Consider the following 27,519-nt stretch of genomic DNA (forward strand, 5'->3'; position numbering starts at 1 on the left):
TGTTGCCCCAGAATGCCTCAAATACGTGCCAAGGAACCAGCCAAGCAACGTTCAGCCAGACTTGAGGATGCACGGTTGCGAGCACAGCAATCGCATTCTACAGCTTCAGATCTGCTTTGTTCTCAACAGAATGAACGCGACAGGCTGAGAGTGGCTGAAAGACGTCAACGAGAAACAGCACATCAGCGTCAAACACGACTCCGTGGTAAACAATCACACAGTTACAATCGCCTTGCATTCCGGTACAACCCAGCTGATGATTATAGTTTGAGGTGGCATGTTCTCATTGGCACTATGACTGAAGTGTGTCCTTATTGCAAGGCTCTTAAATTGAATGGAGAAACAAAAGGAATGTGTTGCGCTGCTGGAAAAATTAAACTGCCTCAACTTGGACAACCACCAGAGCCATTACAAACTTTGCTTGCCGGATATACCGCAGAATCAAAGCATTTCCTATCTAACATCAAGAAATACAACTCATGCTTCCAAATGACGTCGTTCGGCGCAGAAATCATCACAGCTCCATTTATGCCAACTTTCAAAGTCAAAGGACAAATTTATCGTAAAGCCGGCTCCTTCCTTCCGTTTCAAGATAGTCAACATAAATTCCTACAAATGTATTTCATTGGTGATGGCAATGATGAATTGAATGCACGCTGCGGAATTTATACCAGCATAAAAAGGTCCATCGTTTCAAAACTGCAACAGCTACTTCACGAAAAAAACAATTTAGTACATTTGTTCAAAACAGCAATTGACATGATGCCATCTGATACACACAAGATTGTTATTCATGCTGACAAAACGCCTGCTGGAGAACATGTGCGAAGATTCAATGCTCCAACTATAGACCAAGTGGCAATTGTTATAGTCGGAGATCAATCTTGACAGGACCTTTCAAAGGTGAAGATGTCCTCATTCCTCGCATTCCTATGATTCCAACAGATATGCCATTTCAATTTAAGAGATTGCAATTCCCAATTCGATTGGTGTTTGCAATCACCATCAACAAAGCTCAGGGCCAATCTTTAGAATTGTGCGGTTTAGATCTAGACACAGATTGCTTCTCACATGGACAATTATATGTTGCGTGTTCTAGAGTCGGCAAACCAGACAATCTCTATATCTACACAGACAATGGAACAACTAAAAATATTGTATATCCACAAGCATTGTGAAATTAAACATATTAGAAACATTCGCTTTGTCTTTTCTTTCTTTTCAATTTAACCAGACTGAGCCACAGCAACGCATGGCAGGGTACAGCTAGTAAATAATAAAAATAAAGATGCAGCAACCTCAGGGCACAGTAGGGGCTCACGGGTAAAGCACATGCTGGGCATAGAGCGACAAGGATCTTGGAATTGTTGTAGATCACAAACTGAATATGAGCTACCAGTGTGATTTGGATTCCTTTAACTTGAGCCCGTTATTCTGTGTCCTGACTGTTAGAGCAGTACAACAATGGAACCAGTGACCTAGGGAGTTTGTGGGCTCTCCTACACTAGAGGCCTTCAAGAGGCAGCTGGACAACCATCTGTCAGGGATGCTTTAGGGTGGATTCCTGCATTGAGCAGGGGGTTGGACTCGATGGCTTTGTAGGTGCCTTCCAACTCTGCTATTCTATGATTCTATGAGAGCCATGGCTCCTGCCAGCCACCGTTGGCAATACTGGGCTATATGGGCCAAGCTGTGTCTGACTTAAAGCTTCATCCCACGTACCTGCTTCCTTCGGATTAGCCCCGTAGCGCAAGGGCCGGTGCTACCATAGAGGCCACTCAGGTGGCCGCCTAGAGCGCCAAGCTAAGAGGGGTGCCGCGAAGCACAGCACTCACGCGCGTTGTTGGCTTTGAGCCGGCCCAGCCCGGCCCAAGGATTCAGCTGGGTCTGGGTGGGCGAGATGGCGCCCCGTGCCCACCCAGCCAAAGTGAAGCCAGGGACGCTGGGGTGGGGTGGGGCAGCTCCATGTTTGGACTTCCACCTGGAAGCAGCCCTCCTAGAGCTGCTCTAGCCACCTAGAGCTGCTCAGAGCCGGGAGGCCACCGCCAGAAGAAGAAGAAAAAACCCCTGGTGAGCTTGACCCTGGCTCAAGCCAGCCTCTGCCTGACTCTTGAGGAACGGGTCGCCTCACCTCTCTCCTCAAACAGGCCACGATGTCCAGGCAGGTGGGCAAGCAGGACTCCCTCTCCCTTTCCCCAGGAAAGCTAGGGACTTGTGGACTCCTCGCAAGGCAAACTCTCCTGATTCCCGATCCTCCGCGCGTGGATCAAAGGGACTTGCACCGGGAGGCACCAGTGCGGCCCGATTCGCCTATGCCTCCTTACTCAGAAGCCTTATTCCGCTGAGTAAATGTGTGGAGTGGATCGGGATGCCAGGATGCATAGCGGATTGCATTTGCACGGAAGTAAGTCCCAGTGAATTCCAGACGGTTCAGTCCCAAATCGAAGTTAGCCAGTCCCAGCTCTCCACTTGGCGCATATGTTCAGACTTCCGCACAATTTGGGGTGGTGGTGCAAGTAGCTCGCCTTGCCTAGGGTGCAAAATAGTCTGGCACCGGCCCTGTGTAACGCTAAGCTTTCGTGGTTGTTGTTGTTTTTGCTACTGGGCGACAGCGATCCTTTGCATACCAGGAAGTCCTACATTCCTTTGAATACCCTGGGAAAATTCTGGAGCAGATTATAAAGAAGTCAATCTGTAAACACCTTAAAATCAATGCAGTGATCACTATAAGCCAACATGGACTTGTCAAAAACAAGTCCTGTCAGACTAATTTGATCTCATTTTTTGATAGGGTAACCTCCCTTGTAGAGCCTCATGTGGCGCAGAGCAGTAAAGTAGCAGTTTCTGCAGCTGAAATTCTCCCCAGGGCCTGAATTCGATCCCAGCAGAAGCTGGTTTCAGGCAGCCGGCTCGAGTCGACTCAGCCTTCCATCCTCCCGAGGTCGGAAAAATGAGTACCCAGTTAGCTGGGGGAAAGGTAATAACGGCCAGGGAAGGCAACAGCAAACCACAACGCTATAAGGCCTGCCAAGAAAACATCAACGAAAGCTGGCGTCCCTCCAAGAGTCAGTAATGACTCAGTGCTTGCACGAGAGGTTCCTTTCCTTTTCCCAACCTCCCTTGTAGACTGTGGGAATGCTGTGGACGTCATATATCTTGACTTCAGCAAAGCTTTTGACAAAGTACCACATGACATTCTGATTAACAAACTAGCTAAAAGTGGGCTAGATGGAACAACTATTAGGTGGATTCACAGTTGCCTACAGAATCGGACTCAAAGAGTACTTATCAGTGGAACCTTCTTCGATGGCCTTGTAGGCCCCTTCCAACTCTTCTGTTCTATGATTCTAAGTGAGTTGAAGGGGGGAAATGTAAAAAAAATCATTAAAAATTCTATGGATGACCCAATTCAATTCAAATACGGTATGCTTAAAGCTCTCCCTAATATCTATTACTGTGTGAATTTTGGTGTCTTTATCTTTAAAGCTTACGCAGATGTAAGCATTCCTTTAAAATCCTGCTCCTGTGCCCCAGCGGCAGCTTGGAAGATACGTTCAAAAGGTAGAGGCTAAATATGGCGAATCTTTTGGCTTTATAGCACAAAAGGATGCATGGGAGTACTTCACAATCAAAGCAGATTATACGGTGGAGTCCTTTGCATGCAATTCACAGTGATTGCACAGTATAACGCTGGTGTGATAAAGCTCTCAGTAATCTTCCTATAAAGACCTAAATAGCTTGGGACCAGGCTCTTTGAGGATCTTCTCCAGGATGGGGCTGCCTCCCCACTGTCTCCATCACTGGAGATCTTGTTCCATGGTCCTCCACTGCACAGCTGGAACTGGTTCAGAAATGGGCAACAAAAATTACCAGAGGCTGGGAGCCTACCTTTCCCTATATGGAAAGTCTAACACAGTTGGATCATTTTTCTTGAGAGAAAAAAAAGGTGTGTGTGCGGGGAGGGGCTAATGATAAGAAGATAAGAAGAGCCCTGCTGGATCAGACCAAGGGTCCATCTAAACCAGCACTCTGTTCACACAGTGTCCGACTAGTCGTTGACCAGGCACCAAAAGCAGGTCACAGTGCAACAGCAGCCTCCCGCCCATGTTCCCCAGCAACTGGTGTATATAGGCTTGCTGCCTCTGATTGAGAACATATATTTATAAAAGTATTCCTGGTTAATGTAGGGCAATGTAGATAGGGAGAAGGTTGTGTGTGCCCCCCCCCACAATTCTAGAACTCAGTGTTTTCTATCTAAGTGGAGAGAAAAGTCCTTCTTTACACAACCTGTAATTAACATGGAATTCATTGCCCCAGGGTCTGCTGATGGCCACTAAACTAGTTTGCTCTGAAAGGGGCTGGGAGAAATTCATGATGGATTAGCTCTTAGCCATAACTAAACGGAACCTTCAGGTATCTGGGGAGAATCTCTCTGAATGCTCATTGTGGGGGCAACTGACTTCATGTCTCCTTTGTTTGCTTCCCAGAGGCATCTTGCAGGCCACTGTTGGATGCTGCTGGACTAGCTGGATTTGCCTCTGGCAAAGCTGTACTTAACAAGCATTCTCCCAAGTGGCTACAGAGCTTGGAGCTACAGAAATGTCCCAGGATCTACATAAGAGTCTTAGAATAGTAGAGTTGAAAAAGGCCTCTAAGGCCATTGAGTCCAACCCCCTGCTCAATGCAGGAATCCACTTTAAAGCTTACCTGCTAGATGGCTGCAAGAGCCATGCTGGATCAGTCAAAGGGTCCATCTAGGTCAGCACTCTGTTCACAGTGACTATCCAGTTGTCAACCAGGGAACCATTAGCAGGACATGGTGCAACAGCACCCTCCTACCTATGTTCCCCAACAACTAGTGGATACAGGCTTGCTACCTCTGATACTGGAGGTAGCACTTGGCCAACAGGACTAGTAGCCATGAATAACATTTCCCTCCAGGAATTTATCCACCCCCCTTTTGAAGTCTGGTGGCTGTGATGTTCAGCTACCTATTATGTATTAAATGTAAATGGGGTACCACAGGGCTCAGTCCTGGGCCCAGTGCTCTTCAACATTTTTATTAATGATTTGGACGAGGAGGTGCAGGGAACGCTGATCAAATTTGCAGATGACACAAAATTGGGTGGGATAGCTAATACCCTGGAAGACAGAAACAAACTTCAAAGGGATCTTGATAGGCTGGAGTGCTGGGCTGAAAACAACAGGATGAAATTTAATAGGGATAAATGCCAAGTTCTACATTTAGGAAATAGAAACCAAATGCACAGTTACAAGATGGGGGATACTTGGCTCAGCAATACTACAAATGAGAAGGATCTTGGAATTGTTGTAGATCGCAAGCGGAACATGAGCCAACAGTGCGATATGGCTGCAACAAAGGCCAATGTTATTTTGGGCTGCATTAATAGAAGTATAGCTTCCAAATCACACGAGGTACTGGTTCCTCTCTATTCGGCCCTGGTTAGGCCTCATCTAGAGTATTGCATCCAGTTCTGGGCTCCACAATTCAAGAAGGATGCAGACAAGCTGGAGCGTGTTCAGAGGAGGGCAACCAGGATGATCAGGGGTCAGGAAACAAAGCCTTATGAAGAGAGACTGAAAGAACTGGGCATGTTTAGCCTGGAGAAGAGAAGATTGAGGGGAGACATGATAGCACTCTTCAAATACTTTAAAAGTTGTAACACAGAGGAGGGCCAGGATCTCTTCTTGATCCTCCCAGAGTGCAGGACACGGAATAATGGGCTCAAGTTAAAGGCAGCCAGATTCCAGCTGGACATCAGGAAAAACTTCCTAATTGTTAGAGCAGTACGACAATGGAACCAGTTACCTAGGGAGGTTGTGGGCTCTCCCACACTAGAGGCCTTCAAGAGGCAGCTGGACAAGCATCTGTCAGGGATGCTTTAGGGTGGATTCCTGCATTGAGCAGGGGGTTGAACTCGATGGCCTTGTAGGCCCCTTCCAACTCTGCTATTCTATGATTCTATGATTCATATCATAGAATCATAGAATAGTAGATTCTATGATTCTAGAATAATAGAATATTCTAGAATCTAGATTCTAGATTCTAGAATCTAGAATATTCTAGGTTCTAGAATCTATTCTAGAATCATAAAATATTCTATTCTAGAATAGCAGATTCTATATGCAGAGTTAATGGTTTATATCGTGCATAAAGTTCCCGGAAGTAAGTAGGCCTCAATGTACATACAATTTCTATGCACAGGTTGGGTTTGTAGGGGTGGGGGTTGAATGCCTGAGTGCTGATTGGCTGTGTGAGAGTGGGAGGAGCTGGAGAAAGGTAGCTATATATAGTCTGGGCTACCAGTGTGTGAGGGTGTGTGTGATGACTCTGTGAAGTGAAGGGTAGAAGTGGGGTAGAGAGAAGTGGATGATTATATGAGAATGAAGGTAGTTGAGTTATAGAGAGCAGATGTATATAGTGGAACCTTTAAGAGAAAGAACTGACAGAAACCAATATGCTTTGAACCTTGTAGCCATACACATTTCAACTGAGGAAACCAATAAGTTTATGTACACACACTTACTTATGTTAATAAGTGCTAATTACTTCTAACCAATTGGTGTGGTCTGTGCAGGGGTGACTGAGGAGAAAACAATTAATGGTGGCAGTGGAATGGGAAACAGGGCCGGGTTGCTGGGCTGTGATGCTGTGGAGCCTCAAGAATAAAGGTGAGGCAGGAGCAGCAGCAGTAGGCCCAAATCCTCACACACGTCATCAGCACGGGGTGGGGTGGGGTGTTGAAGTAGGTCCTGGGTGCGAGTGGCATGGAGAGTCCTGTCAGGTAGCTTGTGGGCGTCTCAGGTGAAGTTGAGACGATGTGAAGTGGCAGAACATCACAGTGGCCATCACCACATCTAGTGGTAGTGAATTCCAGAGTTTAACTATGCGTTGTTTGAAGAAGTGCTTCCTTTTATCTGTCCTGAAGTGTGGCCACACCACAGATTTGTAAAAACACAGTATGATACTGGCAATTTTATTCTGAATTCCTTTTCTAATAATGCCTAACAAGGAGTTTGCCTTTGTTACAGCGGCTGCACACTGCATTGACATTTTCATCGACCTGTCCACTACAACCCCAAGATCTCTTTCTTGATCTGTCACTGCCAGCTCAGATCCTATCAGGTTATCCTTGAAGTTGTTTCCCCCCCCCCCCAATGTGCAGGTTTGTTGAGAAGGTTGGGGTGCAACTCTCAGGCCATTACCTGGCATGCACGCTGGGGAGGTTGGGAATGTTTCCTGATTCCTTTGCTCATTATGTGTCACTTAGAATCATAGAATAGCAGAGTTGGAAGGGACCTACAAGGCCATCGAGTCCAACCCCCTGCTCAATGCAGGAATCCACCCTAAGGCATCCCTGACAGATGGTTGAGGAAGTGCTTTGGCCAAACACTTGATTTCTTTGAAGTTCAGAAAGAATTTTAAGGTCTATGGGCGCCTTCTCCTGGTAAAGCAATATAACTACTATTAGGCTGTACATATTACTGGAAATATTCAGAAACTCCTTTTAGACATGTGCCTATGTGAGATGGGAAACAAACTGTAGAAGGTGGATCATACAAAAGGCAATTAAGGGGGGACATGATAAAAAATTACATGAGGCAGGGAGGAAGTGGAGCTGGAGTCCTTATATCCCTGTCTCATGATACTAGAACTCAATGGGATCAACCAATGAAAGTGGATGGTGAGAAATGCAGGACAGATGAGCTCTTCCAACAGTGTATAAAAAACCCAATAGAACTACCCCAAGTTGTGGGAATGGAAACAAACCTCCACATTTAGGGGTGATATGCCTCTGAATATCACTTACTAGAGAGCAACAATGGGAGAAAGCTATCACCCTTATGTCCTCCATGTAGGCTTACCAGTGTCATGTCTAGCCCTGCTCCCCCTGGGTTGGAAGAAGGTGTTTCAGGAGATCAATCAGAATCAGACTCTGAAGTAGAGGAGTCGGCACCAGAAACAGGCCAGCCTGTACCAATGGGGGAGAAAGCTCTCACGCGCTCTTCACCAGCTGGTGGTGAACCCTCTCCAGAGCTTATCTAGTCAAGGGCAAATAATACACAGTCAATGGGAAGCCAACATTCTTCCGAAGGGGAAAGCACGGAGGGGTTAGCCGATCCTAGAGCACGCCCACACTAAAACAGGTGGAGCAAGAGGAAGGCAAGAGAAAGTCGGCCCGGCTGGCATCCCATCAGAAGCTGCGTCACAACTAGTCTCTCTGAAGTTAACACGTCTTGGGAAAAGGCTTTCCATTCTTCTTGAAAGGACGGTTTACTCACTTAGTTTGCATAGTTTTGCCCAGGGGAAAGCTCCTAGAGATTAGACTCTCTTCAAGTGGGAAAAGAGTTTATTGCTTGAATAAAGCTTTGTGGATCACTTAGCTGGCCTCCTTATTGTCTCTCAAGAAGGCAGGAGGTTTTGAAAAACACGACGACACACAGTGAGAAACAGAATGATGGATCTAACCCAGCATTGCTACTCTTATAGAATTGTAAGAGTTGGAAGGGACATCAAAGGTCATTTGGATCAATCCCCCAGCAATGCAGGAAATAGACAGCTAATGCATCCCTAGAGGTGGCCAACCAGCCTCCACCAGCAAAGGAGAGACCACTACCTTCCAAGACAGGCTGTCCCACTGTCCAATAGTTGATGCCATCAGCTGTTCTTCCTAGAACTTAGTCAACATTCTTTTTCTTGTAATTTGAAACCTCTAATCCTGCTCTTACCCGCTGAAGCAATAATTCCCACCTACCCCGCCCTACATCATCTATGTGAAAGACATTCAAGTATCTGAAATTGGCTATTTCTAATCGCCTCTTTGCCAGGCTAAACATACTCCTTCCACTTTTCCTCACAGGATTTGGTTTCTCCCTCCCTCACCATCTTTATTGCTCTCCTGTTCCAGTTTATTAATATCCTTCCTAAACTGCAGTGCCCAGAACTAAACACAGTACTCCAGGTGACGTTTATTGAAAGCAGAATAGAGTGGTACTATTTCCTCTCATAATGAAGAGACTCCACTGACTCAGGACAATGGGAGTCGATGCACCATAAATTTGGAGAGCCGAGCATAGGTAGGTTGGTGGGTGAACAAGCTGCCTTCTTCTTATTCTGGTGTCAAGCCAGAGGTCACCCCATTATATAAGCGCATCCACATTTTTGTGCCTTAATGGAGAACTTTATACGCCTCTCTCTTGAAGTCCTTCGTTTGTTTTGGCCCAATTCTCCAGCAAATCAGGACCATCTGAAACCGTCATAGAATTATAGAATAGTAGAGTTGGAAAGGGCCCCTAAGACCATCGAGTCCAACCCCCTGCTCAATGCAGGAATCCACCCTAAAGCATACCTGACAGATGGTTGTCCAGCTGCCTCTTGAAGGCCTCTAGTGTGGGAGAGCCCACAACCTCCTTAGGTAACTGGTTCCATTGTCGTACTGCTCTAACAGTCAGGAAGTTTTTCCTGATGACCAGCTGGAATCTGGCTTCCTTTAATTTGAGCCCATTATTCAGTGTCCTGCACCCTGGGGGGATCTGGAAGCTCTAACAAGCTGACATTCCAGTCTCTTCATCCAATTAGTAAGTACATCTGGGTGAAGATCCTTATATATGCCAAAGAAATGCCAAGTAGTGCCTTGTTTATCACATGTAACCTCATGCTATAGATACTTATGATGAGAAGAGGTGCTTAGTTATTAATCCCCATGTATGATTAATCACTCTCTTGGCAGCAATGCCAAGTTCAGTTATGCTATAATTGTTCTTGTGCCCAGAGGTGGATGTCCAGACTGCTCGAAGGGTCTTCTGTGCAGGAAGCTTTCGCAAGTAAGTCTGCTTTTATTAGGATACATGCAATATGCTAATAAATTAGTCTTTGTAAGCAAACTTGTGTCGGACTACTTTGTCTCCTTGGCAACCCTGAAACAACCTGAAGCTCACAGCCGGAGCTAGATGGACTGGAACAATATTGAAAGACCCCAGATTTATTTTCCAGACCTCTGAGCCATGGGCCTGAAGATCTTGAAGTTCTGATTCTTTGCTAATTAATTTTATGTCATTAACAAGGATTCTAACTAAGACTTGCAGGATGGTCTTTGAAAGAAGAAAAAAAATGCAGTTTATTTTACAAGCGGCTCCACAGAGCTTGTTCAAGGCCACAGTGTGCCGGCAGAGTGTATGAGCGAGCTGAACAGAACTGAGCATGCTCAGATGCCCACTAGAAGGGAACGTACCCGTTTTGACATCTCGTGGTGTAGACCTGCTGCTAAGAGAACGTTCTTACTAGACACCAGTTGGGTGGGGCAAGTCATAGCTCTGAGCACGCGTGACAATTGGGAAGAGGTGTTCCGGCGGTTATGTTAGTCCTACATAGACTCATTGAAATGAATGGGTCTTAAGTTAATCACGACTAATCTAAGTTCCATTCATTTCAATGGGTCTACTCTATGTAGAAATAACAGTGGATACTACCCTCTGTGCTTATGCTGAGCTGGAAGCATGAAATGCAGCGAGTGCTGCATGAGCAGTTGCCCAAGGATGCTGCCAGGCTTGCATGGCCTGGGCAACATATGGTCTGTAAGGCAGATGTTGAGCGTCCTTTTTCTTGTAGAACAACAGAAAATGATCTGCTTGCAAGGAGGACCCTTTCTAGCAGACAGAGAAATATATAATGTTGGATTTAATGCCAGGGCCTGTGATGCTGCTGCATTGGCAGACTCTATTGGATTTTATTTTGGAATTAATTCTATCTAGTTAAAAATGTTTATATTGCCTCAGAGCTGAGAGGATACAACCCTCCTCTAAAATAATGAGTAAGAACGTAAGAAGAGCCCTAATGCTGGATCAGACCAAGGGTCTATCTAGTCCAGCACTCTGTTCATTCAGTGGCCAACCAGCTGTTGACAGGAAACCTATAAATCTTTATTCCAAGAAGCCTTTCTTTAACATGCAGCCTTGGATTTCTGTGTTGTTGTTTTTTGCTTCTTTTTAAATTTTGTTTTAACTGTTTTATTGTTTTTATTTTCATTTTACCTTGTACACCGCTCCGAAATTTTTTCAATGAGGAGCAGTATATAAATATTCTAAATAAATAAATAAATAAATAAACAGGCCACGGTGCAACAGCACCCTCCTACCCATGTTCCCCAGCAACTGGTGCACACAGGCTTACTGCCTCAAATACTGGAGATATAGCACACAACCATCAGGGCTAGTAGCCATGGTTAACCTTTGCCTCCAGGAATTTATCCAATCCCCTTTTGGAGCCATCCGAATGGGTGACCATCACAACATCTTGTGGCAGTGAGTTCCATATTTTAACTATGCGCTGTGTGAAGAAGGAAAGTGTATGGATAGAAGACTGATGATATAATGTACAGCTTATCCGACTGCCAAGGAAGAGGGAGCCAACGAGGGTGCTGAGCTGGGTGCCTGGGCCCATAAGCTTGCCAGCACTGCCCAGATGTTCCAGGCAGCCAAATGTCTGGCACAGAGGAGCATGTGGATGCAGTGGGCAGGCAAGCCCATCCGGGAGAAGGTGGCCCTCATAGGAAAGCTGGGCGCTGTGGGGAAGGCAGGTTGTGAGGCTAGAGTTGAGAGGGGGAACCGGGGCCTCCACTGACTTGGCAACGGGAAGAGAGGCTTTTCCCGAGGGAGGAAGTGGGGGAGAGCAGGAAGCGGAGCCCACGAGGAGCCTCCTCCTCCTCCTCCTCCGCCCCCTGAACCACCTAGCAAAAACCACCGAAGACGGGGAGGGGGGAGCGAAGTCCCCCTCGCCTTCCTCCTCCTGCGCTGCTCCTCCCACCCAGCTGGCTTCAGCCACACAGGACTTTTCTTGGAATCATAGAGCTGGAAGGGGCCCATGAGGCCATCGAGTCCCACCCCCTCCCAGGCACCCGCAACGCAGGCCGGGGAGGACGGCAATCTCCTGCCCCGGGAAGGGGCATCTGGGACAGGCCCGGCTTCTCTTCCCCAGGCAGGCGCCGAGGACGGAGGGAGAAACGGGCGCTCTTCCCGCCGGATCGAGGGCAGGAAGAGCAGCGCCGGCCCCGCCGCCGCCCCCGCCCTCGGACTCCAGCCCCACGTGGCCTGCGTGTGGTAGCGGCGTGCGCGTGCGCAGTGTGGCGGGAGCCGCGTGCCAGGCAGGCGCGGTGGGCGGGGCCCCTGCTTTTCCCGCCTAGCAGCAGCAGTAGCAGCGATGGCCGCCGCCGGGCCCGGGGCGCTGCGCGGGCAGAGACGCTCCACGGTCGCTGGCCGCGGCTCTCCCCGCGCGTCGCGTCAGGCCGCCCTGTCGTCCCCGTCGTCGATGTCGCTGAGGAGCGGCCACCGCCTGCCCGGGCGGGCGGCGTCTGCCCCGGGCTCCTCCCCGCCGGGCAGCCCGTGAGTCCGGAGGGGCTGGAGGAGGTCGTGGCCGGGGGGGGGGCGGTTGAGAGAGTGAGTGAGTGAGTGAGTGAGTGGCCGCCTCCGCCCCGCACGAAGCCCGTCGTCGTCGAGGGAATCATCTCTCTCTCTCTCTCTCTCCTCCCCCCCCCCCCCCCGACGCAGAGCCCTGAGTAGCTCGGGAGAGGACGCGTCGGCGACGTCTGACTCGGGCAGCGACTTCGAGGCGTCGCTGCTCGGCGAGGGCAAGAAGCGGCAGGCCCGGCGGGGCGGCGTCCCCCGCCCCAAGCGTCCCCCGGTAGGCCCGGGAGCACCCCGAGCCGCCTCCCCCGGCGCCCTCCGCCCTGAGGCCGCGCCGCGTCGGGGGTGGGAGACCTCTGCGCCCCCTCCCTTGCCGCCCTCCCTCCCTCCCTCGCTTCCTCTCTTCCGTGACCCCTTCCTCCTTCTCCCTCCTCAGGGTGGCAAGCGGCCGAGGAAAGGGGCGCGTGTGGCCGTGGCGGCGCCCCGCGGGGCAGGTAGCGGGAAGCGCCCGGAGCCCAGCAACCTCTTCCAGGCGCTGACCGTGGGCAGGAGCGCCCTGGAGGTGAGAGCTCCTGGGGGGGTGGGGGGAGGCTGCCCTGGCCTGAGGGCTCCCAGAAGGAAGGCCGGCGCGAGGGCGGGGGAGGCATCGGAAGCTGTGGCGACAGAACGCAGAGTCTCCGTTTAGGGCTTGGAGTGTTAATGGCGGCATGTTGAATTGGGCCCTAGAGATGGACTGGCGGCCAGTGTAGATGGAGAAGTACTGGCATAATAGGATCCCATGGGCCAGACCCTGTTAACAGTCTCGCTGCCCTCTTTTGGACCAGCTGAAGTTTCCGGACCATTTTCAAAGCAGCCCCACTTACAAGCATTGTAGAAATACAGATGAGAGGTTATCGGAGCAATAATCCCCCAGTACCACCTTCTGGCAGTGACAGACCTTGTATTTCTGGGCGCAAAGATTACTGCAGACGCTGACTGCAGCCAGGAAATCAGAAGACGTTTACTTCTTGGGAGGAGAGCAATGACAAATCTTGATAAAATAGTTAAGAGCAGAGACACCACACTGACAACAAAGGTCCGCATAGTTAAAGCAATGGTATTCCACGTAGTAACCTATGGCTGCGAGAGCTGAACCATAAGGAAAGCTGAGCGAAGGAAGATAGATGCTTTTGAACTGTGGTGTTGGAGGAAAATCCTGAGAGTGCCTTGGACTGCAAGAAGATCAAACCAGTCCATACTCCAGGAAATAAAGCCAGACTGCTCACTTGAGGGAATGGTATTAAAGGCAAAACTGAAGTACTTTGGCCACATAATGAGAAGACAGGATACCCCGGAGAAGAGGCTGATGCTAGGTTTTGGCCTCAGCCACCAGTGGCATGTGGCCACAGACAAGTTATCCCCAATTTCATGGATCTATGGATCGCAATAAAGAAGTATGGAGTTATCCCCAAGGGAATGCAGCTTGTGGAGAAGTGGGAAGGATGATCAGGGGTCTGGAAACAAAGCCTTATGAAGAGAGACTGAAAGAACTGGGCATGTTTAGCCTGGAGAAGAGAAGATGGAGGGGAGACATGACAGCACTCTTCAAATACTTAAAAGGTTGTCACACAGAGGAGGGCCAGGATCTCTTCTCGATCCTCCCAGAGTGCAGGACACGGAATAACGGGCTCAAGTTAAAGGAAGCCAGATTCCAGCTGGACATCAGGAAAAACTTCCTGACTGTTAGAGCAGTACGACAATGGAATCAGTTACCTAGGGAAGTTGTGGGCTCTCCCACCCTAGAGGCCTTCAAGAGGCAGCTGGACAAACATGTGTCAGGGATGCTTTAGGGTGGATTCCTGCATTGAGCAGGGGGTTGGACTCGATGGCCTTGTGGGCCCCTTCCAACTCTGCTATTCTATGATTCCCAATTCACTGAAATACAGTGGTGTTGAAGAGTACAAGAGAGGTTGTATTTAGTTATTTGATTTGTATCCCAGGAAAAATGTCACCCAAGGCAGCTTATAATTGTAGGTAAAATATGATTAAAACAACAATTAAGCAATGCTTTAAAACAATAAAAACACGATGATAACAATAAAAACAGCATCCAACCCAACAGATCTGCTTACTTGACAAAAACCTGCTTGAATAAAAAGGTTTTGCTTGCCTGTTGAGGGACAACCGAGAGGGAAAGAGCTTGGCCTCCCTTGGCAGGGAGTTCCACAGCCAATGAGAAGGCCCTGTCCTGCATTTATTTATTGCATTTATATACCGCCCCACAGCTGAAGCTCTCTAGGCGGTTCACAGAAGTTAAAACAGTAAGCATTAAAAAGTATACAAAATTTTTAAACCACCAGAAACATAAAAACAACAGTATCCATTTAAAAAACAATTCTGGGGTCCGTTAGAAAACAAACTTATCGGTTGTTAAATGCTGTTAAATGCCTGGGAGAAGAGGAAAGTCTTGACCTGGCGCTTGAAAGATAACAGTGTTGGCGCCAGGCGAGCTTCATCAGGCAGATCATCCCATAGTCAGGGGGCCATCATCAAAAAGGCCCCCTCTTGTTGCCATCCTCTGAGCTTCTTTCAGAGTAGGCACTCAGGGAGATGTTGAGCACAGTGTACAGGTAGATTCATGTTGGGAGAGGCGTTATATCAGGTATTGTGGTCCCAAGCCATGTAGGGCTTTATAGGTTAAAACCAGCACCTTGAATTGGGCTCGGAAACGAATAGGCAGCCAATGCAAGCGGGCCAGAATCGGTGTTATATGCTCAGACCTCCCTGTTCCAGCTATCAATCTGGCTGCTGCATTCTGCACAAGCTGCAGCTTCTGAACCGTCTTCAAAGGCTGCCCCATGTAGAGGGCATTCCTCCTGAAGTCAGCGTTATAAAAAGGGCATCTGTTAAGACCCAGGAAGGCTGGCATGGAAAAAGGCTGTCTTTTGGGTTGTCTGGTTCCACGATGTATATCATCATCTCCATCATCTCTTTCAATTCTTCACCATCCAGTATCTGAAGCTCTCTTGGTGGTTCATAACAACTCATACACAGAAAAGAAAGTAAAGTACAATGTTCAAACATAAAGCATTATAATAAAACATAGTCTAAAAATAGACTAGTGTGGCCTGGGGCTCTGGAGCGCCCTTCCTAGGGACGCTAGATTGGCTCCTTCCCTGGTGTGTTTCTGGATGCAGGCTAAAACGTTTTTGTTCCAGCTGGCCTTTGGACATCTGTTTATGTGTTGTTTATATAGAGAGAGATGTAAAATTTCTGGAAATTTTGAAGCCATGGAAAAAAACTTTTTCTGGGGGGTTTGGAAAAAACCCAGAATTTTTTGGATAAATTGAAATAATGCAATATTAGCACTTTTTACAGATTTAAAGTCACTTTGTTACTTTAGTAACAAAATGTAATTATGGCCATTTGGTTTGGCATAAAATTATTACATTTGGTATATTAAAAGTACAGTGTATTCAAACAATTATTACAAATTGAATTTACTATTTTACTTTTTTTTGGTAACAACTGGAGCTACAAGCTCCTGAACTGTAAGGAACCTCTTTGGTTCTGCCAGTTTATGAGGTGCAGGCAAAAAAAATCAATTTTAAAAAACAAGAAACCACCAACATGAGTTAACAAAGAAAATTAGTTATGTTTCTGCTAGTCCTCCAATGTCAAGACATAAAGCAACCTTTCCCATAAAAATAAATGAGGAAAAAGGAGAAACAAAGATTCAATGAATATACGGTAGATGAAATTTAATCAGACTCATTTTATGAGCTGTAGCTATCACTATTAGTTTCAGTCTCTGCTTCAATGGCAGTGCCCCCCAGAGGCAGAAATGCATCTTGCTCTTGCATTTGACAGTTGTAGTCTGAGTTTGCAAACTACGACTTGCTTGTCCTTGGTGCACAGACATAGAATCATAGAATAGCAGAGTTGGAAGGGACCTACAAGGCCATCGAGTCCAACCCCATGCTCAAGGCAGGAATCCACCCTAAAGCATCCCTGACAGATGGTTGCCTAGCTGCCTCTTGAAGGCCTCTAGTATGGGAGAGCCCACAACCTCACCAGGCAGTTGATTCCATTGTCGTACTGCTCTAACAGTCAGGAAGTTTTTCCTGATGTCCAGCTGGAATCTGGCTGCCTTTAACTTGAGCCCGTTACTCCGTGTCCTGCACTCTGGGAGGATTGAGAAGAGATCCTGGCCCTCCTCTGTGTGACAACCTTTTAAGTATTTGAAGAGTGCTCTCATGTCTCCCCTCAATCTTCTCTTCTCCAGGCTAAACATGCCCAGTTCTTTCAGTCTCTCTTCATAGGGCTTTGTTTCCAGACCACTGATCATCCTGGTTGCCTTCCTCTGAACACACACCAGCTTGTCTGCGTCCTTCTTGAATTGTGGAGCCCAGAACTGGACGCAATACTCTAGATGAGGCCTAACCAGGGCCGAATAGAGAAGAACCAGTACCTCGTGTGATTTGGAAGATATACTTCTATTAGTGCAGCCCAAAATAGCATTTACCTTTCTTGCAGCCATATCACACTGTTGGCTCATATTCAGCTTGCGATCCACAACAATTCCAAGATCCTTCTCGTTTGTAGTGTTTCTGAGCCAAGTATCCCCCATCTTGTAACTGTGCCTTTGGTTTCTATTTCCTAAATGTAGAACTTGGCCTTTATCCCTATTAAATTTCATTCTGTTGTTTTCAGCCCAGCACTCCAGCCTATCAAGATCCCTTTGAAGTTTGTTTCTGTCTTCCAGGGTATTAGCTATCCCACCCAATTTTGTGTCATCTGCAAATTTGATCAGCGTTCGCTGCACCTCCTCATCCAAATCATTAATAAAAATGTTGAAGAGCACTGGGCCCAGGACTGAGCCCTGCGGTACCCCACTCGTTGCCTCTCCCCAGTTTGAGAAGGTTCCATTGATAAGTACTCTGAGTCTGATTCTGTAGGCAACTGTGAATCCACCTAATAGTTGTTCCATCTAGCCCACTTTTAGCTAGTTTGTTAATCAAAATATCATAGGGCACTTTGTCAAAAGCTTTGCTGAAGTCAAGATATATGACATCCACAGCATTCCCACGGTCCACAATGAGATCAAATTAGTCAGGACTTGTTCCTGACAAATTCATATTGCTTTCTAGTGATCACCGCATCGATTTCAAGGTGTTTACAGATTGATTTCTTTATAATCTGCTCCAGAATTTTCCCTGGGATGGATGTCAGACTGACTGGTCTGTAGTTCCCAGGTTCCTCTTTTTTGCCCTTTTTGAAGATAGGGACGTTAGCCCTCCTCCAGTCGTCCGGCACCTCACTTGTCTTCCATGAATTTGCAAAGATAATAGACAAATGCTTACTCCGGTCAAGGAAGCTCGTAGTCTTGGCTTTATATTTGACTCCTCGCTCTCCTTTACTCCTCACATCGAGGCAGTAGCTAAATCCTGTCTTTTCTTCCTGTATAATATTGCCAGGATTCGACCATTTTTGTCTGTCTCTTCTGCCAAGACTCTCATTCATGCACTGGTTATCTCTCGGTTGGACTACTGCAACCTTCTTCTCTCTGGCCTTCCTTCGTCTCACATCAGTCTGCTGGTCTCTGTCCACCACTCTGCCGCTAAGATCATCTTCTTGGCCTGCCGCTCTGACCAGGTCACTCCACTTCTGAAATCTCTTCATTGGCTTCCAATTCACTTCAGAATCCAATATAAACTTCTCCTGCTGACCTTCAAAGCTCTTCACGGTCTAGCTCCTGCCTATCTCTCCTCTCTCATCTCACACTATCGCCCCGCTCGTGCTCTCCGCTCCTCTGATGCCATGCTTCTCACCTGCCCAAGGACCTCCACTTCCCTTACTCGGCTCCGTCCTTTTTCTTCTGCTGCCCCTTACGCCTGGAACGCTCTTCCAGAACACTTGAGAACTACAAACTCAATCACTGCTTTTAAAACTCAGCTAAAAACTTTTCTTTTCCCTATAGCCTTCAAATATTGAGTTTGTTCTGACTCTATACTGTTAGCTTCACCCTACCCGGTGCCTGTTTACACTTCCCTGTGCCTGTTTGCATTCTCCTTCCCTCTTTATTGTTTACTACAACTTATTAGATTGTAAGCCTATGCGGCAGGGTCTTGCTATTTACTGTGTTATCTGTACAGCACCATGTACATTGATGGTGCTATATAAATAAATAAATAATAATAATAATAATAATAATAATAATAATAATAATAATAATAATAATAATAAATGTTCTGAGAGTTCTTCCGCTAGCTCCTTCATTGCTCTAGCAGTTTTGAACTCATTCAAGGGAATTTGGTGTTCTTTGACCATTTGTTTATCAATCTCAAATTGCAATCCTGCCCCCTCAACTTCTGCTTCACTTTCTCCAGGGGGTCATAGACCCGCTTTTGGGAGAAGACTGAGGCAAAGTAGGTATTGAGCACTTCAGCCTTTTCTTTGTCATCTGTTATCAATTTGCCATCCTCATTAAGCAGTTGAACCACCATTTCTTTCCTCTGTCTTTTACTACTCACGTATCTGAAGAAAGCCTTTTTATTGCTTTTAGCATCCCTCGCTAATCTCAGCTCATTCTCAGCTTTAGCTTTCCCGATGCCATTGCAGCACTTCTGTGCCACTTGTCTGTACTCTTCTTTTGTAGCCTGGCCTTCCTTCCACTTCCTATATGTATCCTTTTTTGTTTTCAGGTCATCTCTAAGCTTTTTGTGGAGCCACATTGGTTTCCTCTGTTGTCTTCTATCTTTTCTCCTTGTTGGAATTGTAACTGTGCCTTTAAAATTTCCTTTTTTAAATACTCCCACCCATCCTGCACTCCTTTTCTCATTAGGCTCCCTTGCCACGGGACCTTACTTATTATAGTTCTGAGTTTATTAAAATCAGCTTTCCTAAAATCCAGAGTACGTGTATGGCTACGCTCGACTTTTGTCTCCTTCATAATCAAGAATTCAAGTATGACGTGGTCACTTTCCCCCAGAGTTCCCGTAACTGCCACTTTATCCACTAAGTCATCCCTATTGGTCAGTATCAAGTCAAGGATTGCCGATCCTCTAGTTCCTTCCTCCACTTTCTGTAGGAGGAAGTTATCACCTACACATGTCAGGAATTTCTTGGAAGGGCCGCTTTTGGCAGTATTTGTCTCCCAACAGATATCAGGGTAATTGAAGTCCCTATCACTACTACATCACACTTCCTTGAAACACTGGCAATTTGTTTCTCAAAAGTTTCGTCCTCATCTTCTCCTTGATTGGGTGGTCGGTAGTAGACTCCGATTATCATGTTCTTTTTATTCCTTGCCCCATTTATTTTAATCCAGATGCTCTCGATGGGGCTCCCAGTCTGATCCACCTGTATTTCTGTGCAGGGATAGGTATTTTTAACATATAGTGCAACTCCGCCTCCCTTTCTATTTCTTCTGTTCTTTTTGAACAAGTTATATCCTTCAATTGCTATATTCCAGTCATGGGAGTCATCCCACCTAGTTTCAGTTATACCTATCAAGTCGTATTTGCCTTCATGTAATAAGAGTTCAAGTTCGTTCTGTTTGTTTCCCGTACTCTGGGCATTAGTATATAGACATCGAAGACCATGTGTTTTATAGTCTGGCTTTGTTCCTACCTTGTTGCAGACACTATTTTGGGGCACTATTGGAGCTGTTCTCTGTACTGTTGTGCATTGGCCTTCATCCATTGTTGCCTCGAAGTTTACGTCTCCCGCCCCAGTAAGATTCGGTTTAAAGCCCTCCTGATCAAGTTCTTCATGCTGTGGTCGAACACATTCTTTCCAGCCCTTGTGAGGTGCAACCTATCCCTTGCCAGCAGTCCATGTTCCAAGTAGTGTAGCCTGTCGTCCCAGAATCCAAAACTCTCACATCGGCACCACCTTTGTAGCCAGTCGTTCATCCGGAGTATTTTTCTTTCCCTTTCCAATCCTCTTCCAAGAACCGGGAGGATGGATGAGAAAACTACCTGGGCCCCAAAGTTCTTCAGTTGCCTTCCCAGAGCTTCAAAGTCTGAAGTGATTTCTTTGTAGCTCTGCTTGGCAACATCATTTGTTCCCAAATGGATGAGAAGAAAGGGGTATGTGTCCGTGGGCTTTATGAGCTTTGGTAACCCTTCAGTCACATCTCTAATCTGTGCTCCAGGGAGACAGCACACCTGGCGAGTCCACGGGTCTTCACGACATACTTTGATTTCAATCCCACGCAGCAGGGAGTCTCCCACAACGACTACTCTTCTCTTCTTCTTGGTTGACCTACCTTCTGCCTCTTGTTCACCTCTTGTTCACATAATCTGATACTGTACAGTTTTTAGAAATCATTTGGAGAAGTAAATATCTGAACACCTTGTCTTAAACATTTTATTCATCATGCTAAAATAAAACATCCCATAATCTGTTTTTTGGTCATTTTTTCCAATTTTTTGGAAAAAAATGAAAAGAAGCTTCGGAAAAAGTGGAAAAAACCCATTCCCCCCAATTTTTCTGTTCCCCCCCCTCCAGGCCTTCACATCTCTATTTATATATTGGAATTCTTTTTAAAAATATATTTTAAATGTTTTCAGTGTTTTAATATTGTATGTTTAATAATGATTTAAATTGTGTATTTATCTATTTTAACTGTACTTGTTTTAATTTGTAAAGCCACCTTGAATTCCAGTATTGGGACAAAGGTGGATAATAATAATATTAATAATAATAATAATTAATAATAATTCAGCATACAAAATTTAAATCGCTAAAAGCAGTTTTAGTCAATTTCAATAACAGACCTGTTCAAGACAGCTGACATTAATGCCCCATCACATGCCATTAAATGCCTGGGAGTCGAGGGTAGTCTTAGCCGGCAACAGAAAAGATGGCCATGCTGGCGCCAGGCGGCCTCAGCATATGAGAGAATTGTTGGGGGAAAGTTAATGAGATATGTAGGGGATGTGTTGAATCGTGTCCTATGTAGAGTAGACCCATTGAAATGAATGAGACTTTTGTTATAACTAACTTAATTCCTATTCATTTTAATTGGTCAACTCCAAGCAGGACTAACATTGGATACTACCCATTGGGAAACAAGGGCAGAATTACATTTCCAGGTGAGACATAAAAACTTGTTTGTGCTTTTGGGACGTCATTATTCTCTCTTGCCTCCCTGTATGTATGTGTCACAATCTTCTCATCCTTTCTCTCTCAATTGCTACAGTCTGTAGTTGATGATTGGCTTGAGAGCTATATGGAAGACAGGGAGTCTGGTTTCCTGGAGCTGTTTAACTTCCTTGTACACTCCTGTGGCTGCAAAGGTGAGTGGTATGTTCTGTCACGACAGCCTTCCTATGTTTCAGCCACCTCCTAGGTTTTGTCTTCTACATAAGAACACTAATGCTGAATCACACCAGATGCACACAGAAACCCATAAGTAAGACATGTGTGCAACAGCACACCCACTCACCCACCACTCATGTTCCCCAGCAGCTGGTGTACATAGGCATCATACTGTCTCTGATCCTGGAGGTAACATAGAGTCATCAGGACTAGTAGCCATTGGTAGCCTTATTTTCCAGGAATTTCTCTAACCCCTTTTAAAGTTATCCAAATTGGTGGCCATCACTATGTCCCACAACAGCGAACCCCACAGTTTAACTATGGGCAGTGTGAAGAAGTCCCTCCTTTGATCTGTCCTGAATCTCCCACCAATCAGTTTCATGGGAATGACCCCTTTGGGTTCTAGCATTATGACCCTTCTTTGCCTTTTTCTCCAAGCTAAAGAATCCCAGCTGTTGTAATCTTCCCTCATTGGAAGAGGCTCCAGCCCGTTGATCATTTTAGTTGCCCAACTTTGGAGGCAGTTTCCTCCTTATGCCAAGTAGCTTCTGGCTCTAGGTCTGGATTAAGATCTTTGTTGCATTGTGGGAGGATGGACTACTCACTTTTCTCCCTCTGGCAGGTGTAGTGACCCTGGAGATGCTCAGAGGCCTCCAGAACTCAGAGATCATTCAGCAGCTGACAGAATCCTTTGATGAGGTGACAGCCGAGGGAAGGGGCTGGGTCCTTGGGAGGCCTTTGTTCTGTCTTAGAGTGAGAACGGTAGAGACAACATGGTGGGCTTGGTTGAATCTCCCCCTCCAGGACTCGGCAGACTATCCACTGTCACTGAACACTCAGGCTTGGCGTCGGTTCCGGGTGGGATTCTGTGAGCTGATGGCAGTTCTTGTGCATCGCACCCAGCATGGCGTGATCTATGATGAATACTTGATGGACAGTCTTGTTGCCCTGCTGACTGGCATGTCCGACTCTCAAGTGCGTGCCTTCCGCCACACCAGCACTCTCTCAGGTAGGAGAGTAGTGGGACTGGCGAGACAGATGTGGCTCTTCCAAAGAGATTTGGGAATGCCCACGCTGTGACCTTGTCTTCCTCTCTAGCCATGAAGCTGATGACGGGCTTGGTGCGTGTGGCTCTGAGTGTCAGTTTGCAGAAAGACAACAGTCAGCGGCAGTATGAATCTGAGTGGGCCAAGGGACCGAGCCGCCGGGCCCCAGAGAAGCTGGAGGGGCTGCTGGAGCAACGCAAGGAGGTGAACGGGGGCAGAGTTGCAACCAAAACGGGTCTTGGCAGATGAGAACAACCCCACTGGACTGGGCCAGGATCCATCTCGTTCCTCACTTTGTCCCCTGAAGTGCCCACGCAGATGTTTCTGGGAAGTTGTAAACAGAGAAGGGTGTTGGAGAAAGTCAATCATAGAATCATAGAATAGCAGAGTTGGAAGGGGCCTACAAGGCCATCGAGTCCAACCCCCTGCTCAAGGCAGGAATCCACCCTAAAGCATCCCTGACAGATGGTTGTCCAGCTGCCTCTTGAAGGCCTCTAGTGTGGGAGAGCCCACAACCTCCCTAGGTAACTGATTCGATTGTCGTACTGCTCTAACAGGAAGTTTTTCCTGACGTCCAGCTGGAATCTGGCTTCCTTTAACATGAGCTTGTTATTCCGTGTCCTGCACTCTGGGAAGATCGAGAAGAGATCCTGGCCCTCCTCTGTGTGACAACCTTTTAAGTATTTGAAGAGTGCTCTCATGTCTCCCCTCCATCTTCTCTTCTCCAGGCTAAACATGCCCAGTTCTTTCAGTCTCTCTTCATAGGGCTTTGTTTCCAGAACCCTCATCATCCTGGTTGCCCTCCTCTGAACACGCTCCAGCTTGTCTGCGTTCTTCTTGAATTGTGGAGCTCAGAACTGGATGCAATACTCTAGATGAGGCCTAACCAGGGCCGAATAGAAAGGAACCAGTACCTTACGTGATTTGGAAGATATACATCTATTAATGCAGCTCAAAATAGCATTTGCCTTTCTATCACACTGCCTATCACACTGTTGGCTCATATTCAGCTTGCAATCTACAACAATTCCAAGATCCTTCTTGTTTGTAGTATTGCTGAGCCAAGTGTCCCCCATCTTGTAACTGTGCCTTTGGTTTCTATTTCCTAAATGTAGAACTTGGCATTTATCCCTATTAAATTTCATTCAGTTGTTTTCAGCCCAGCACTCCAGCCTATCAAGATCTCTTTGAAGTTTGTTTCTGTCTTCCAGGATATTAGCTATCCCACCCAATTTTGTGTCATCTGCAAATTTGATAAGCGTTCCCTGCACCTCCTAATCCAAATCATTAATAAAAATGTTGAAGAGCACTGGGCCCAGGACTGAGCCCTGCAGCACCCCACTCGTTGCCTCTCCCCAGTTTGAGAAAGTTCCACTGATAAGTACTCTTTGAGTCCAATTCTGTAGCCAACTGTGAATCCACCTAATAGTTGTTCCATCTAGCCCACTTTTAGCTAGTTTGTTAATCAGAATGTCATGTGGTACTTTGTCAAAAGCTTTGCTGAAGTCAAGATATATGATGTCCACAGCATTCCCATAGTCCACAAGGGAGGTTACCCATTCAAAAAATGATATCAAATTAATCTGACAGGACTTGTTCTTGACAAATCCATGTTGGCTTCTAGTGATCATGGCAGAATATGCCAAGGATGGCTGTCGAATCTTACCAGCCTGTTCGCACAGTAACCCATACAGACTGTGGATCTTCCTCAGTGGAGGAGAGTTTCCAGAGATAGGTGACACCACTTGTTCTTCAGGCAGGGCCATGTCAGCCATTGCAGTCCCTTGACCTTGTATGGGAAGAGGCCTCATAAGAACATAAGAGCCATGCTGGATCAGACCATCTAGTCCAGAACCCTGTTCACACAGTGGCCAACCAGCTGTCAACCAGGAACCCACAAAGCACGACATGGTGCGACTCCACCCTCCCACCCATGTTCCCCAACAACTGGTGTATATAGGCTTACTGCCTCTGATACTGGAGTTGCACTTAGCCATCAGGACTAGTAGCTGTGGCTAGCCTACTGGAAGAATTTATCCAGCCTCCTTTTAAAGGTATCCAAATCTTGTGGTAGTGAATTCCACAGTTTAACTATGTGCTGTGTGGAGAAGTACTTCATAGAATAGCAGAGTTGGAAGGGGCCTACAAGGCCATCGAGTCCAACCCCCTGCTCCTTTGAACTGGTCCTGAATCTCTCACCAAGCTGCTTCATGGGATGACACTGTTGGGTTCTAGTATTATGGGAAAGGGAGAAAAATGTCTCTCTATCCACATCCTTCACCCTATGCATAATTTTCTACACCCCTATCATGTCTCTCCTTACCCTTTGAGTCTGTGGCTAGAATGTTGGACTGGGAGTCGTGAGATCCGGGTACTAGTCCCCACTAAGCCATGGAAGCTCACTTGGGGGACTTTGGGCCAGTCACAGACTTTCAGCCCAACATACCTCACAGGGTAGTTGTGAGGATAAAATGGAGAATCATAGAATAGTAGAGTTGGAAGGGGCCTATAAGGCCATCGAGTCCAACCCCCCTGCTCATTGCAGGAATCCACCCTAAAGCATACCTGACAGATGGTTGTCCAGCTGCCTCTTGAAGGTCTCTAGTGTGCGAGATCCCACAACCTCCCTAGGTAATTGGTTCCATTGTACTGCTCTAACAGTCAGGAATTTTTCATGATGTCCACCTGGCTTCCTGTAACTTGAGCCCATTATTCTGTGTCCTGCACTCTGGGAGGATCTTGGAATTGTTGTAGATCACAAGCTGAATATAAGCCAACAGTGCAATATGGCTGCAAGAAAGGCAAATGCTATTTTGGGCTGCATTAATAGAAACATAGCTTCCAAATCACATGAGGTACTGGTTCCTCTCTATTCGGCCCTGGTTAGGCCTCATCTAGAGTATTGCATCCAGTTCTGGGCTCCACAATTCAAGAAGGACGCAGACAAGCTGGAGCGTGTTCAGAGGAGGGCAACCAGGATGATCAGGGGTCTGGAATCAAAGCCCTATGAAGAGAGACTGAACAAACTGGGTATGGTTACCCTGGAGAAGAGAAGATTGAGGGGAGACATGATAGCACTCTTCAAATACTTAAAAGGTTGTCACACAGAGGAGGGCCAGGATCTCTTCTCGATCCTCCCAGAGTGCAGGATACGGAATAACGGGCTGAAGTTAAAGGAAGCCAGATTCCAGCTGGACATCAGGAAAACTTCCTGACTGTTAGAGCAGTACGACAATGGAACCAGTTCCCTAGGGAGGTTGTGGGCTCTCCCACCCAAGAGGCCTTCAAGAGGCAGCTGGACAAGCATCTGTCAGGGATGCTTTAGGGTGGATTCCTGCCTTGAGCAGGGGTTTGGACTCGATGGCCTTGTAGGTCCCTTCCAACTCTGCTATTCTATGATTCTATGAAGTTGTAAAAGGACTGGTGTAATGTGGTCTCGCTGGCCAGTCCCTGCCCTGTTTTGTACCAATTGACGTTTCTGAAATGGGCAGCCCCACGTATAACACGTTGCAGTAATCTAAACGAGTGGTTATCAGAGCATGGATAACTGTAGCTATACTATCTCTGTCCAGATAAGGACGTAGTTGGTATATCAATCTAAGCCGATAAAAGGTGCTCTTCACCACTGAGTTCACCTGTGCCTCAAGTGACAGTTCTGGATCCATGAGCACCCCCAAACTACGGACCCGATCCTTTAGGGAGAGTGCAACCCCGTCCAGGACAGGGCAAACATCACCTCGCAGGACAGATGAATCACCCACTAACAGTACCTCCGTCTCAGTTTATTAGCCCTCATCCAGTCCATTACTGCACTGGTTCAGAATAGCCACTGCCTCACCTGGGTTTGATGAAAAGGAAAGCTAGAGCTGAGTACCATCTGCATATTGATGACACCTCAGTCCACCTCTCTGGATAACCTCCCCCAACAGCTTCATGTATATGTTAAACAGCATAGGAGATAAAATAGAGCCCTGTGGAACCCCATGGCTTAGGTGCCATGGCACAGAGCAATAATCCCCCAGCACCACCTTCTGGAATCGGCCATCCAAGTAGGAGCGGAACCACTGCAACACAGTACCTCCAACTCCCAGCTCAGACAACCTATCCAGAAGGATACCATGGTCGATGGTATCGAAAGCCACTGAGAGATCCAGGAGAACCAACAGGGTTGCACTCCCCCTGTTTCTCTCCTGGTAGAGGTCATTCCACAGGGCGACCAAGGCAGTTTCCGTTCCAAAACCAGGCCTGAAACCCGATTGAAATGGATCTAGATAATCCGTTTCATTCAAGAGTGCCTGGAATTGTCCTGCAACTACCCGCTCAAGCACCTTGCCCAGGAAAGGGATATTAGCCACCAGCCTATAGTTTTTAACATCTTCCCGGTCCAGGTTTGGCTTTTTCAGGGTGGTCTAATAACTGCCTCTTTTAAAGAGGCCGGCACCACTCCCTCTCTCAAGGAGGCATTTACAACCTCCTGGACCCAGCCGGCGATCCCCTCCTTATTTGATGTAATGAGCCACGAGGGGCAAGGGTCAAGCACACAGGTGGTCGACCGGACTTGGCCAAGCACCTTGTCCATATCCTCGGGCCTCAATAACTGAAACTCATCCAATAATGCTCTATAGAATCGAATAAAACACAGCAGCAAGTTTAGCAAACACGAGTATAATTTTACTTTGAGGTAGATAGTTTTAGGATCATGACATACAAGATTATATTCATGAAACGTAACACGTTTAGAAATATA

General features: G+C 46.9%; 1 protein-coding gene across 1 annotated transcript in view; it reads left to right on the forward strand.

The window, feature by feature from the left end:
• Positions 1-12,217: 12,217 nt before the first annotated feature.
• STAG3 (STAG3 cohesin complex component) overlaps positions 12,218-27,519 on the forward strand; it is a 78,300-nt gene continuing 62,998 nt past the window's right edge. Inside the window, exons 1-7 of the mRNA XM_063146214.1 lie at positions 12,218-12,399; positions 12,565-12,697; positions 12,857-12,982; positions 21,608-21,704; positions 22,349-22,425; positions 22,531-22,735; positions 22,825-22,976. Of these exons, the coding sequence (XP_063002284.1) occupies positions 12,218-12,399; positions 12,565-12,697; positions 12,857-12,982; positions 21,608-21,704; positions 22,349-22,425; positions 22,531-22,735; positions 22,825-22,976 (972 nt within the window). The remainder of the gene's footprint in view (positions 12,400-12,564; positions 12,698-12,856; positions 12,983-21,607; positions 21,705-22,348; positions 22,426-22,530; positions 22,736-22,824; positions 22,977-27,519) is intronic.

The sequence above is a fragment of the Elgaria multicarinata genome, chromosome 1 (assembly GCF_023053635.1).
Source record: "Elgaria multicarinata webbii isolate HBS135686 ecotype San Diego chromosome 1, rElgMul1.1.pri, whole genome shotgun sequence".
Taxonomy (NCBI): domain Eukaryota; kingdom Metazoa; phylum Chordata; class Lepidosauria; order Squamata; family Anguidae; genus Elgaria; species Elgaria multicarinata.